Below are 15,820 nucleotides of genomic sequence, written 5' to 3' on the forward strand. Positions count from 1 at the left end.
ACGAAACCGGAAATAAAGATAGATATTGTTTTTAACTTTTATGATTGGCTTTAACTATTGCACAAACTTACTGAACTATGATCTGGAATGTGCCAAATGATTTAATTGTGTAGGTACCTTAGGTACCTACTTCCTATAGTACCTATTTAAGAAAACTAAATATTTCGATTTTTTTTACTTAAATTATATGTGTGACGTAAGTACATATTATTTATTTCGAGACAAATCACTATTTTATAGGCTTTACATTCATATTATATATTTTTTACACTGTAATAATAAATTCAATTAGGTAGTAATAGGTAACCAATAATCAAACAAAATCTATTTTAGTTTTATGTTTAAACTGAACAAATTGAGACTAATAATTGTACAATCTAAAGTAAATACTATAATAATATAATATGTAGGTACCATTATATCGGACATAATAAAATAAAATAATTTTTATAAGATACAATGTTTATAAACTCTGCTAAAACCATAAATAAGTGGGTACTTTCCTAAAGTAGTTAAAAGCAGTACAAAAGTATATGATGAGATACTTATAAATTTTAGTGTAAATGTTGTTGCCTGTGGTACTTATTTTAGCAAACATTCAGTCACATGTTTTTGTACAAAACAACTAAGTATATTATAGGTATTTACTATTATGTTAATAATATTAGTAATATTGATTATTAGATAGGTATCTAAGTATTTAAAAAATTATAATATATAATATAATTTAAGAATACAGTTATTGTAAGAATTATAAGTATACATTATAAATAATAATTTAAAGATGAGTAGTAATTTATTTGTACAAATACTATTTATTTTTTTAATGTTTCTGCAGAATTTATTGATTTTAAAAATAATGATAATTGACCAAATACATTTTTAAACATTTTAAATCATATTAGTCTATAGTTTTAAGTTCTTAACAACTAACAAACACAGCTTTAATTCTTGTTAAACTGAAATAATGGAGTATGTATAGATATATTTTGTATTTATAAATATAAAATAGTGCAATCTTACAGATTTAAAAAAAAGAAAAGGAACATATTGAACAGAAGAGTGATTAAATTAATACTTACTGCTTAATAATTTTTCCTTGTGCATGGATAATCTAAAGTAAACCTACCTATCTTCTTAAATTAGAAGATGTTAATAATATATCATAAATAATAAATAAAATATTTACATATAATTTAGACATAAGTTGCAATTTATTTTTAATTGGTAAGCAAAAATAATAAAGTAATATAGATATCTAAAAAATTCATAATGACTAGTCAGAAGTTTATTTATGATATTTTAACATTAAATTTTAATTATAATAGTAACATTTCTGTCTGGTACCTCAGATGTTCAAATATTTTAATACATATCAACCTTCAAACAACAATTGATTTCAATTGATTCAAATAATTTACTTTATAGTCAAATTATACAATACTGATACCAACATCCAAATGTAATTATTGAGACCTCTTAAATATAGTTATACATCTCAATTTAAAACAATTATTTAATTTTGAAATGCATACATGATGTATTATACAACATTTTTAAACACAACTGTCACAAACAATTTTTATTTAAGTGGCAGTCAATGGCTAGTAAACCCATTAATGCATATTACAATATAAGCATCAAGCTTGAACCAAATCAACAAGACATTTAGAGTAAAAACAAAACAAACTTAAAAAAAACATAACTACTAGTTATGTATTACATTTTCATAATTTAAGCAGTCTAAGTGGAGTACCTATATAAAAAAAAAAATACCAATAAGAATTTTCAGACACAAAATACATTAAAGGTGAAACACAAAAAATAATTATGAACCAGAGTTGGAATGTAACAATTTCGTTAAAAATTTTATTAGCTATATAGACTTAAAATCATTTATAATAAGAGACAAAATAAATTGATTACCAAATAACTAGAATGTAGAGTAGTGGTATATGATGTGAATTTGTATGATCAGAAACCAGGCTAAACGTATTTTAAAATTTCCACACATAATTTTATGTATACTTAATGAATACATCCTTCAATAATTATTTTACACGTGAATAAATAATTAATAATAATATATATAACAAAAGTAAAATATGATAATTGGAATATTTTTAGTAAGCTGAAACTCGGCCATTTAAAAACAATATTTAAAAGAATAGAAATAGATTATATTTAAATTTTGTACTATAAATGCAAAATGATCTGGCAAAACATCTATTAATAATTCTTTATATTCCAAAACGAATTTTGAGATATATATTTTTTTTACTAATGAGATACTTGTAATCCATAATTTTACATCCACATTAAAATATCTAAAATAATAATGAATCAAAAATAAAATGCTACAATTTTGTGTTTTTTTACATTCTATTTAATTCAATTATGTTTTAAATTTAATCAAAGAAAGAATATATAGATATAGCGAGCCGCCATACCGTGTTTGTCCTAAGTCAAAAATTTTTATTCTTATCAATATTTTTAGAGTTGAATAAATAATTTCAATAGCCAATAGTTATATGATTTTTAAGGTTTTAATAGATGTTATTATAATATATATATACATAACATGTAGAAGACAGGAACGTATAAAGACAAACACGATAATGCACCCAACATATTCATAATGCTGTTTAAGTTAATACAAATTGAAACTAGTTTTCAGTTAAATTTTAATAACTTTATAAGTATAAATTCGTTTTGGAAAATATTACAATGGTATAGCGTGTTAACTTTTTATTATAAAATGCAATTAAATTATGATATTTTAGTAGTGATCACAATCATTTAAATAATATAAAAACAAAATAATTAAATACACAGAAGTAATAATAATAATAATAATAATAATAATAATAAAAACAATTTTCAAAGATTGGTTAGATTATATGATGTATAATATATAAAGGACAGTGCGTCTTAATAGTTATGATAATCTATATAGTATATATGTATATAAATATAACACATAGATATATATTATATACATGTATAAACATTTAACATTCAACATAGTATCTATTTTAAACATCATTCACACATATTAATATTATTATTACCATTTCTAAATAATAATAATAATAATGTAAGTACTAAAAAAAAATTAAATTTTACCAATTTAGTTAGTTTTTGGCTCTATTTTTTTTTTTTTTTTGTTTATTGAAATATCAATTAAATTAATTGTATACTCTAAACATTTTATCATGAGAAATAATACAATAAAGTTAAAATTACATCTCTCAAAAATATTAAGGTTTAAATGTATAAATTAAACATTCAATTTTGGTAGAATTTATAGGTACTGGGCGGTACACAGAAAAGAAAAATAATAATCTCACAAATTTTTCACGGAGATGATTCTTCTACAGTGTTTTTCATATACATCAGACATTGGTTAATGACTGTTTGAGCTAGACTATGTATAACCCCGGGGGGCTGATTATCTTGAAGTAGACTATTTTCTTCAAGTAGTTCACTCATGATTCTCAAACCACCTTCAGCTATCACAATTGAACAGTATTTTTCAGCTAAGAAACAAAAATTATTATAATTATTAATTTATTACACATCATAATACATTGTAATATGTAATTTAAAAATGATGGAAAACTATATAAAACAATTGAAAAAAAAAAAAAACAAACAGTTAAACCATTTTCATTAAATTAACAAACATCAACAATAATATTATAATATAACTGTTTTTTTTTTTTTTAATATTTAAAAAATGTAATAAAACTATAATATACTTATTACTTACGGTATACTTTAGTGAGGTTTGCTAGAGCCCATGCTGCCCAATGAGCACACTGAGGTGTGTGCCTAACTTGTGCAAGCTGTAATATTGGCTCAAAGGAACGATAGTTAATATTTCGATCAGCATCCAAGTTCCAATTTTGTATGGCTTTAGTCATACGATCTAATACTTTATATCTTGATGGTGTTTTTATAACCCATGATTTTTGACCATCTGATGCTAAATGTGCAATTACTCCCGCAGCATTATAACTAACCTGTATGAAAAAGAAGTTTAAGCTTTTTGTTATGTATAAAAAATTAATTGTACGGTTACCTCAATTCCGTCTTGTGTTGAAAATAAAAGGTCAGAAAACACTTTGATAAAATGTCCTTGCATAAGTCTAGATCGTAACTCACTCACTTCGGCAACATTACCCAGTAAACCCATCATGTTTCGCATCAGTTCATTTTTATCTGGGAAAGTCTATAAGCAAATAACATTTAATAAAAAAATTACAGTAGGTTATTCTTATAATAATTATGATACTTACAGTCAAACATCCAAGGAAGTATTTCATTCCATTTCCATCTAGAAACCTTTTACAATTCTTTGGTGCTTCATCTGTTACATTCCACATTGTTGACCAAGCAACTTCAAGAACATCATCGCAAACTCTTCGATGAAGTCTATCTTTGATTATTGCCATCATTTTCTATAAAAAAAGGCTTTAAATTATCAACATATTATTAATTTATTTTTAATTACCTTAATTGCACCAGCATCTCCAAGTTCATTTTTTTGCTTGTTGTTCACTTGACATGCAACTGAGTTTAGTAAATAAATACCGATTCTCTGTACAAACCCTTCATGGTCACTAGTGGATACAATATGTAGTAACATTTGAACTAAACGTTTAAACTCAAACATCTGAAAATTAAGATTATAATTTTTTAACTTGTTATTTAAAATATAAAGTTGTCAATAGTTAAATATTGTGAATTAATAAATTTAAAATTAATTAATTTTTTTAATTTTAATTTATTTAAGTATATAAATATTTACTAAAAAAAATTACAGTTGAAAAACGGATAACATATTTTATTAAATTCCAATACATGGTGTTATACATTAGATTTTACTTTTAGTTTTTATTAACTTTTACCTATTAAAATTAAAATTACTGCATGTTTTTATTGTTTCAGATTTCAATAAATCGGAAAGAAAAGTTGCTATTGACAGGGGCCAATAGTGTGTGCATTATTTAACGTGCTCCCTGAAAGTTGGGAAAATCTAGAATTGAGAATCAAGTTTTAAATATTATGAATTTCACAATAAAGAAAAACATGTACAATGAACATTTATTTTATCACATAATCTTAGGTAATGAGCCATAAGTTTTAAATATTTCTAAACATTAGATGACAAACATAATTAAATTTTTGCAACCCACCAGTGAGTCGCGACCCCATAGTTTGAGAAACACTGCTTTAAGCGTTTGTTTATTTTTTTGCCTTAACATAAAATCTAGTAAAGTACTAGGGAAACACATGTCATGTTACAATGATTCAAAATAAACATTTAAAAGTGCTCTTTTTTGCTTAATTCAATAGTTTTTCAGACAAATTGCTTTTTTTTTTATATAATTTTTCTGATAATATTAAATTTGATTTTTTTGCATACTTCTGCTTAATTATGATATGGGCCATACTGACAAAAATCTAGAATTGTTAATTGTTGATTTTGGTTTTATGTATTTATAGTAAAATTAGGATTAAAAATACTTATTCTATTTAACTTAAGAAAATATTTAATTATTGAATACAATTAAAAAGATAAGAAATATTTTAAAATAAATCTTTTTTTTTAATTAATTAATTTTTCTTCAGTTTTTTTTAAGTTAAAATTTATTTTTTAGAAAATTCATAAAAAGTATAACATAAATTGATATCTTTAGAAATACTGAAGAGAGCAAATAAATTTAAGTTTTTAAAAATGACATTTTTTTTTATGTTTTCATGTTAAAAATTCAACAATGTCACAAAAACAATTGTGATTATTGTTTTTGTTGAACTTTTATTTTCTTATTTTAATATTTTTAAATGTTCATTTGAGTACTTATAATGTAGTATTCAAGCGCTTATTTTGACAATTATAAATGCTGTAAGTTCAAATCCTAATTTCAATAAGCTAATATAGAAGATTTTAAATCCTGATACTATAAAATAATTTGTCTAAAGCCAGCAGTAAGGCATTCTTTCATTTAAGCTCAATCAAAGAAATAATAGAATCTATACCTAAATGTATATAATCAATAACAATGTGTAAGAATCATTAATATATCAATACTATATACATTTTTAGACTTTATAATCTTAATTCATTTAACAAGATTGTTTAAATGTATTTGTTGATTATAAATTCTATTTTGTGAAAATATGCTACATTAAACAACAATATTCATTCAAACATTCAAAACTACTATGCAATAAATATTTTAGTAAGGATAATGCATATGTAATTGTATATAGTATTATATGAAAGAAAGTACATGAATAATAATTTTTAATTATATAATATGTGCTCTTATATATTATAATGTAACACAGATACTGTAATGTAGACTTAAATATTTAAATACTTAATAAAAAATGAGACAAAAATATATTTAATTATAGATAGACCTAATATGTCCTATACCAGTGATCCTCAATCTTTTTAGGACTGCGACCCAAATTTTTTTCCAAAAATCTATCGCGACCCCCATAGTTTTACATTTACAGAATCAAAAAAGTAATTTCAAAAAACAAATTGTTTTATTACTTATTTACTACTTTATAATGATAATAATTGTAATAATTCTTATGTTACTTTATACTATTATTATAGTTCTATAGTCTATACAATTTATAAAAACATAAATTTCTTACAATCTGTATAATTAAAAAATTTCTCGCGACCCACAGTTTAAGAAACGTTGTCCTATACTCATCAATATATCACAGAATTGTACATGTAATGACTTCTATTTTAATAAAGTATAAAATACATTTTATATAGAAATAATGTGGTTCATAGGTGCACATAACTACACAATAGTTTTAACCAGATAAATGCAGATTGTGCACAATTATAATCTAAAGAATTTAGGAGTGAAATGTACATCATAAGATAGTAGGGTCAATTCATGTACATTAGAATTCAAAGATGTGTAAACCATGGAAACATGACGATACAATTTATTTGACCAAAAGGGATACAACCAACAAAAATGGAGAAAAGATCTATAAAGGGGAACCTGAGATAAATCTTTTTCAGACATAATTTATAAGAAATAGAAGTGAGCACCTTCATGCTAATCTAAGATTTTATTTTGACTTAGAAATTTTCAAATAAAAACACTCAGAAGGATTTTTTGACTAATTAATTAAACTTTAAGCTACTGTACATTACCATCTATGGTTGCTTGTACGTGGACCACTATATATATATACACATATAACACATTTATTCATACATAACATTATTATTTTAATTGTTTTATATTTTAATAAAATATCAAGGAAAATAAAAACTGAATAATTTAAAATTTGTTAAATACATTTTTTTTAAGTAAAAAAAAGTTTTACTATTTTATTTAATTTTTAAAAAGTAATAAAAAATAAGTATTTTTAATTTTAATTTTTTTTTAAATAATTTTTTTCACATATATGAGATGAAAAATATGAGGGATGTTAAAAATCTATAGCATTTAATTTGTTTTGAATAGTACAAATGATATACTAGAGCCAAAAAAATATTTTGAAAAACATTAAATCACAACTATTGCAGGTTTATAGAACACTAGAAAGTGTCTTCATTATATTCATATAATATTACCTAATAAAATAAAAAACAATCCATTTAACTGCTGCTTTGAACTTGAAATTAAATCCTAAAACGAGTATTATTTTTGAGTAAGCATTTTCCCCTTAAATATGTGACAAATTTTATAGTCATACTTATTAAACCAAATCAACACATTTACTCTTTATATTACTAAATCGTAAATTAAACATAACTACAAAAAAAACAAATAGTCTCTTGCATATGAGACATGGTTTCAAATTTAATCATATTATGTACCATGTTTCAACTTAAAATGTAAATTATCTTTAGTAAATATAGATTTAAGGTCACTTTTTATTCAAATATAAATTAATTATATTTACTTCAAAACCATTACATATTTTCGATTATCAGTCATGAAACATTTTCTATCATAGAAAATAAAAAGTAGTAAAAAAATAGTTCTTTATAAACAAATTTATGAAAAGGTTATTAAAAAAATTAAATATTTCAAAATATAGTTTAGAATTGATATAATAAATCATGTATTGCATATATAAAATTGTATAATGAAAGGGTTATAAATTTGAATAGATGCCAATATGAGTCATCTCATATATTTCTTTTAATTTCCAAATCAAAATCAAAATTCAAGGTTAAGTTATCTTTAAGTATGAATTATAATTATAGTCAAAATGTTCATACTTTATAGACCTAAAAAATTATATTTGTATTCAATTAAAAATGATAAACACAAAATATTAATAGTACAGAACCATTAATATTATTATGTTTATTTATTATTAAACTTACATAAGGTATATTAAAATTCAAAAAATTTTATTTAAAGTTAACTCAAGTTTGTTTATTTAAATTAAATTGTATTTAATTTTAATAAAATCTATACATGATATTATAATTATTGAAATTTATGTATAAAATACATTTCACAAAATATTTATCAAGTATAAAAGAAAAGCCAGTTTATTTCACATTTCAACCAAAAATTTATAAAAATAAGTAATTTTTTTTTTTTTCCAGTGTTAAAATTATTTGGTAATACACGCATATTGCATAAAACAATCCAAAAAAATTCAAATAACTTCCTGGTTTGAATATTATAATGTACACATTTAATTTATCTCAAATTATTTGCAATGTTTAAATATTTCATAATAATTTAATTTTATACATTAAGGTTGTTACTTATTTACTTTAATGAAACATTTATTTTAATTAAAACAAAATTAAGCAATTTGAATCAAGTTATAAATTCTTTAAATGGTGTGGGAGAGGGAGAGCAGAAATAATCTACATTTTTAAATAAGGAAAATTGAAAAAAAATATATGAAAACAGGAATTTTTATGCTATACCAAATTTGCTGTAATTTAAAATATGAATCTTCAATACTTGAATTTTCCAACTTACAATAATATTACTTTTGAATTTTTCTAGATTTTATAATTTTTAAAATAATTTAGTTTAATTGAGCTGTTTAAAGACATTTGTAATTTTCAGTTTTATCTTGTCTTTTTTTTTTTTTAATTCTTATTGAAAATTTTTTTTAAAACTCAAATATTTATTACAAAATTCCTCCAAATTATTCATATCTACAACACAACCTCTAAAATTATATGCATCACAACACACTTTATGAACAACAAAAAGTGAAGGGTGTAGCACGAAATTTATAATTGTACTTTAAACAATATTTATTTTGATAAAATATTACTGCAGTATTTCAAAATCATTGATTTTTTTTTGTATAAATAAATAAAAAATATATAGTATAATATGTTAATAATAAATTAGAGTAAATTAAATCAATTTTTTTTTTTTTAGTAAATTAATAATGAATTAATTTAATTCGCAGTCATAAAATAATATATTAATACATATAGTTATTTAATTTATATTTTATACTATACGTTTTTAGTTGAAGAAAACCACAATACTTTATGCAAGTTTTTAGAGCATTGATTTTTTATTTAGATTTAGCTAGTTCATGATTAGATGTGTAGCACAAATGTTTGGATATTTTAGGGGCTATTACAGCAATTAATAAACATCAAATTGAAGGCAAACATTTTTTTTTTATGGGATTAAAGTTTTTTAGTTCAATATACTATTGGTATAAAAAATAAAAAATGAATCATTAATAATGATAAAACTATTCTTGAAAATATTTTCTGACACTAATTTCTGCACAGAACCATTTTTGAATATAATGATTTATAATTTATAATTTTAAGAAACCTATTATATAACAGATCGACTTCTTTGGTTTATAATAATTTTATAATAAACAAATTGAATTTACCACATCTTGAGGTATTCTCAATTGACATAAAGTCAAACATCCATTCCGCATCATTGTTTCATCATAGTTATGGTAATCCATTCCAGTTAATAGTGTTGTAATAATTCGTCGTTTAACTGTTATATCGTTTAATAGTAATGGTCGATCTTTATTTTTCACAATATAAAATAGAGTTGCACTAAAAAATGATTAGATAATTAAAAATATACTCTTTATAAAATTTAAATGAATGAATATTGAATATTAACCTCCCAGAAATTTGGATTAGTTTTTCTTTGACGTATCTGGTAAGAGCTTCTAATACTATGTCAAGAGCTCGATCAATTTGTGTACACTGGTCATACCTCAACAAGTGGTAAAGATCATTTAAAATGTTTTGAAGTAGTTTTGGTTTGTCCATACATGAAGCAGCAGCATTAAAGATCTGTTCTTCGCTAGCATCACCACTGATCTATATAAAAATTTTTAAAAAACATTAACACATTTATTTGATAAAAATTTAACAAATGTATTTATTATAAATATATTACAATTTTTGCAGGAATATCATGCCGCCTGCAAGCATTGTGCTGAGTATGATATAAACCTAAAAATTCTAAAGGATTGTCTACTCGACTCTCTAAACCAGGAATATCTGACTTCTTGCCACTCAATGACTCGCACATAGAATGTTCTGCAGTACCTATAATGACACATATATAATAAATATATTACATAAAAAAAGAATAAATACTTAACTTACCTTTTCCAGCCAAATTTGTGCCAGATATATCTAAAGACATAAGATTTGGTAGACAATGCATAAGTAATGATAAAACTCTGTTTTCATCATTGTAAACACCTTGATCTGGGAAAGTCTCAGTTTGTGAAACATCTAAAACACTGGAAACACCATTTTACACTTATAAAAAATATAATGAAATTTACTTTTTTTTTAAATTATAATATAGATGTTACTTACACCAATGTACGTAATGCACAAACACTAAGTATTGCGTCATTATTTTGCAAATGAGGCACATCGAACAATATCAAAGTATGCAAGCTAGTGAGCCTACACACACACTGCAGATTGCCAATACCTAAGCAGTATGATAGGTCTAAGACTCTCAGATGTATAAACTTGTTAACCATGGCTTCCAGGTATACATTATCAACGGAAAACGGCGTTTCTGAGATTGCTCGCAATACAAAATGTTTAAGATTAGGCGCCTCCTTGTAGATTGTTGAGGGAAGGAGTTTTTCCGGAATTAGTTCAATGTCTGACGGCTTGTTAAAAGGAGTTATTTGTACATTTGGACCAATGGTCAACGAACGAAGGTTAGCAGCATGTTGAAATATATTCACGTATGACTTGATCGTGAGATTCTGACAATTAATGAGTGATAGTTCATTTAGTTCGTGACACAACAGGTACTCAAGGCCATTATCTGTAATACTCGAATTACTTATGTGCACTGATCTCAGGTTCGTCCTAGTAACATCTTTGAAAAGATGAGCAAATCTGTCAAAAATCTCCCCACCATTGTTCTGATAAGTCTCGATGAACGGTTCACATATCTCACTCGGAAGAGCTAATCCATCATGCAGTATATAACCATCAGGCATTTCCTTACACAGTGTGTCCAAGTTCCGTGCCACATACTTCAGACACAGGCAGAACAGAGATTCTGGGACCCGTTCCTCTTTGTGCTTGAACTTGATCGGAATTAGATTACGCTCGGTTTGGTTCATAATATTGAGAACGATCAAATTGTTCACAACCTATGCAAGTTGATCACCAACATTGTAGAAAAAAAACGAGAAGTCGTAGGGCATGGTTAAAATACAATTAAATTTAGAGCGGAAATAAAAATTCTTTACTATCGTCTGATAATTATTAATGGAATGTATTGAATCTATCAAACCTTACGAGTAGATTTGAAACCGTGAAACAATGCAGCAGACGACGAAATTCGAATGTAGTCTTACTGGTGGCTTACAAAACAATAACTGAACATAACTAAATAACTAATTATCAACTGCTTAAAAACGCATCTGTTTGATTGACATGACTACTTCAATAGGGTAGAAAGGAAATATTGCAAAACAATACTAACACTAAGTAACGAGAATTGGAATATCTTACTCTATTTTTTCTTTTTTTCTTATTAATAAAATGCGAACGTTCTCGAACAATAACAATTTATCAGCTGTCCCGGTTATCACAGCGCCCGTCAGTGATGCCGATAAAGCAATGAAAAATATCTGGGAATCTCGATCGGTACACCGTGGCTTGAGAGAGACACAGTTCGTGCATGCAAAGCGACTAAGAGAGAGAGTAGTAGTCCTTTGTCGCGTTAATCTTCAACGTGTGAAATGATAAGTTTGAATTCTACGCTTAAAAACCGTTGGAAGTCTTGGTCTGAAGGTATCGGAAAGTGACAAAGTGTATACACAATACACTATTCACAGGTCACGGTCCTTGGCCCACATCGTGTTTACTGTTTACAGTACATTCCCAAAGGTCGACCGTTTAATAATAACTTGTCGAAAAACCCTTTCACCTTCGCTTGTAAGAGCGGAAATAATGCTTAATTTAAACGTCCGACGGGTAATTTACTCGCCTGCGGTACGCCATTGGCTTAAGATTTAACAAAAGATCTCAATATCAAAATTATTATCATCATTAAACCACAATAAATAATATTATACTTTGAAACTACCACGAAATCATAGATCATGCTTTTAAGTGTCATGGGAATTTGTGGATTTCAGCGGATACGATAAAAATAGAAAGATATCTAGACACTAAGCTGATAAATAAAACACAAGTATATATGTAATACTAATGCATTTGCTTATTTTTTGTTGTTTCGATTTATTGACAGTCAAAGTCAAACAAGATGATAAAATATGACCGAATAGATTCAATAAAATAATTATAGAAAATCGTAAAGCTACAGACTAGCATATTTGAGAGAATAGATATTGATATATGTAAATTACTCAATTACATAAAAAATAAAAATATTAAGTTCGAATAAGAATATCTGTCGTCCTATGACACTTGGTATTTATAACACGATTAAAAATACTTAATTTTTAATATTGGCTTATAGTTTTTAAAATAATACATTAATATAAAAATGTTTTATTTCATACCTACTTCATTTTTAAGTTAAAAATTATAATTTTACTATAGAACAATCCAAAAATAAAAATTAACAATACTAAATTATTTAATAAAATATTTTATATTTATTTAATATACTTAAGTGCTATGAATGTTATTATAAAGTTCAGTCTCGTTACGTATACTTATATGACTCACCTTTATACTAAAAATCGTATACTTATATTACAAGAAATTATAATAATACTGTAAAAAATAACAACATGAATATATTATATATTGCTGTATATATATATAGTGGTCGCCGCTTAATGTAATCACTTTGGTACGGGACATAATTGATAACATAATCCGATTGATAACATTAAACGAAAGTTAAAAAAATGATAAAAAATAATAAAATTTACGTTAAATACATAGTTAATAAAAATATAATTTTTTTATTTATTATTATTTATTTATAAATAAAGTACATATGTAGGTATTAATTGAAAATTTAAAATTAAAAAAAAAAAATTAAATGTAAATAAATAAATATGTATAATATGTATGTACACCACTAACTTGAACAATATTTTTTTATCGATGTATGTTTTTTTTTACCGTTAAAATTTCATTGATAAAATGTTCGTATTTGTACTGTCTTATTGCTATACGAATGAAAGGTAGATATAAATGTGATATCAATGTGTATACTGTATAGACATTTATATCTTTATTACAATTTTTATCTTTATTATAAGACATTCGACGAAAAATTTGATTGTATGTTACAAAATTATAATTTTATGAACTCAAACTAATAATATTATGCGGCGTATTGATTACAAAAACCGACATAATTTACACATATAAGTATAAATCCGGCCCGTACTTACACTTTTCGATAACAATAAACGATTGATAACATTAACCGTGATTATAATAAGCGGCGACCACTGTATATATATGTATATAATACTTTTTAGGATATAGATAAATAAATAGTAATATTCCTCTAATAAAATAGCTTGTTATACACCATATCCAGGAATTTGTAGTATTTTGAATTTTCTATTCATTTTTGACTTTGTAAAAAATAATAAAACAATTTCTAAAAATAAAATTGACTTATTAATATGATCAATGGCTAAAAGATGCTCTTTAATTTTAAGCAGTGTGAATATAAAAATAAATGTCGATTTTTTTAATATTTTATCATACTACATTAATTATTTTGTATTAATAAATTAATTAATCAAAAAAAAAAATAAATAAATACATCACTTATGTTTATTGTAAACATTGTTTATAGATAGTATGATAAAAATATTTTATAACAAAAAAGAATAAATATTAATTGACAATCAAATTAATTTTCACATAGCAATATCTACATATTTTATTATTAGCACGACAGACAGACCAATTAATATTCCATTTTTCAATTATATTTTTTAAATCCCTTTTAGCCAGTATTAATTATTAATTAAAAAGGTACAATTGAGTATGTTGTTTTCCGAATAGTGCAACATAGGTGAATGAGACTTAAATAATATATTCGACTTAAACTATCACGATATAGGTATAATGTAAAAATTAAACATTAAAAGCGCTCAAAAAATCTAACAGCATTGTGGGAGATGCGAAAACAGTTTAAACAATTTACATAATTTCTATGTAGACAATGTTTATAATAAATCATGATAAATTGTAACGATATGTTAATAACTGATTGTGTAATCCAGCGGTTCCCAAACTTTTTCAACCTCGGAGCCTTTTTTTTATGGAGAAATTTCTCGTGGAGCCCCAAGAAATATTTAACGTTCATATATATATTCGTTTTAAATAATTTAAACAATTTTAAAATTATTACATTTTTGTGTAATAATGAACGGAGCCCTTGAGAAACCATTGCGGAGCCCCAAGGGCTCCGCGGAGCACAGTTTGGGAACCGCTGGTGTAATCAATAACCCTAAAATAAAAAAGTTGGGCCAGGAGTCTCAAATTATCCGCTAGATGGTAGCATATTATTTGTTTTAATATTTGTATTTTATTTATCAGTTTTAATTCCAACTATTTTACAATATAACACAAAACGGTAGGTACTGTATGTCTATATGTATTAAGTTGTTCCAGCACTTGTTTTAGTTTTGATGATGATTTAAGTAAAAACTTTAATAGCATTATAATAAATATAAAAAAAAAACCATAAAAGGAATTTATTCAACTGCAATTTAATGTATATTAATATACCTAAATTGGCTATATTTACATTTTATAATTGTACTACGTATAAAAATTCTATACAAATACTATTTTATTTTTCTTTAATTATACATATCTTATTCAATTACCTGCTGTCGTAGTTTATGATAAACATTTTTATTAGGATGTAATAAATATGATTATCGTAAACTAATTTTTAATCAACATTTTAACGCGATATAATAAAATTACTGGGCACCAATTGTTATATTCAAAATATTATGTAGGTACGAATAAAAATTATCACAATTGTATTAATTGATGCGAATAAATATCAACTCTAAAATACAATAAAAATAATATAATGCATTTACCTATAAACCTAATGTCAGGTTGTGTACGGTAAGTTTAAAGTTTTTTTTAATAATGATATGAAGCAATCGTACTTACTTTTGGTCGAAATGCTTACATTTTACATACTTAAACAGTAACAGTAACAGTTGTACACATACTATTCACTAGTAGCGTATTTTCCAATAAACGAAGAAAGCCAAGCACGCTCACAGAATGAAATCCCACTCGAGGCAAGATTAAAATTCAAAGACTAAAATAGTATTTTAT

General features: G+C 24.6%; 1 protein-coding gene across 1 annotated transcript; it reads right to left on the bottom strand.

Annotated features, from left to right (window-relative positions):
- Window positions 1–3,225: 3,225 nt before the first annotated feature.
- On the bottom strand, window positions 3,226–12,209 carry LOC112598850 (protein zer-1 homolog). The gene is made up of 10 exons (XM_025345490.1): window positions 10,859–12,209; window positions 10,640–10,779; window positions 10,428–10,579; window positions 10,146–10,348; window positions 9,898–10,075; window positions 4,517–4,678; window positions 4,302–4,463; window positions 4,085–4,234; window positions 3,773–4,025; window positions 3,226–3,539 (listed from the first exon to the last, which is right to left on the bottom strand). Exons 1-10 carry the CDS (start codon window positions 11,629–11,631, stop codon window positions 3,358–3,360), a joined length of 2,355 nt encoding a protein of 784 aa, XP_025201275.1. The 5' UTR covers window positions 11,632–12,209; the 3' UTR covers window positions 3,226–3,357.
- Between the last annotated feature and the right edge of the window lie 3,611 nt (window positions 12,210–15,820).

This window comes from Melanaphis sacchari, unplaced genomic scaffold (assembly GCF_002803265.2).
Source record: "Melanaphis sacchari strain LSU unplaced genomic scaffold, SCAv2.0 Contig4_pilon_pilon, whole genome shotgun sequence".
In the NCBI taxonomy this organism is placed as follows: Eukaryota; Metazoa; Arthropoda; class Insecta; order Hemiptera; family Aphididae; genus Melanaphis; species Melanaphis sacchari.

Bases quoted from the DNA above. Each gene is read 5' to 3' on its own strand.
- LOC112598850 (XM_025345490.1), bottom strand. From the start codon at position 11,631: ATGAACCAAACCGAGCGTAATCTAATTCCGATCAAGTTCAAGCACAAA. The intron at 4,679-9,897 runs GTAAATTCAATT...CTTAATTTTCAG, and splicing joins TGAGAATACCTCAAGATGTG to ATGTTTGAGTTTAAACGTTT. The intron at 4,235-4,301 runs GTAAGTATCATA...ATTTGCTTATAG, and splicing joins ACTTCCTTGGATGTTTGACT to ACTTTCCCAGATAAAAATGA.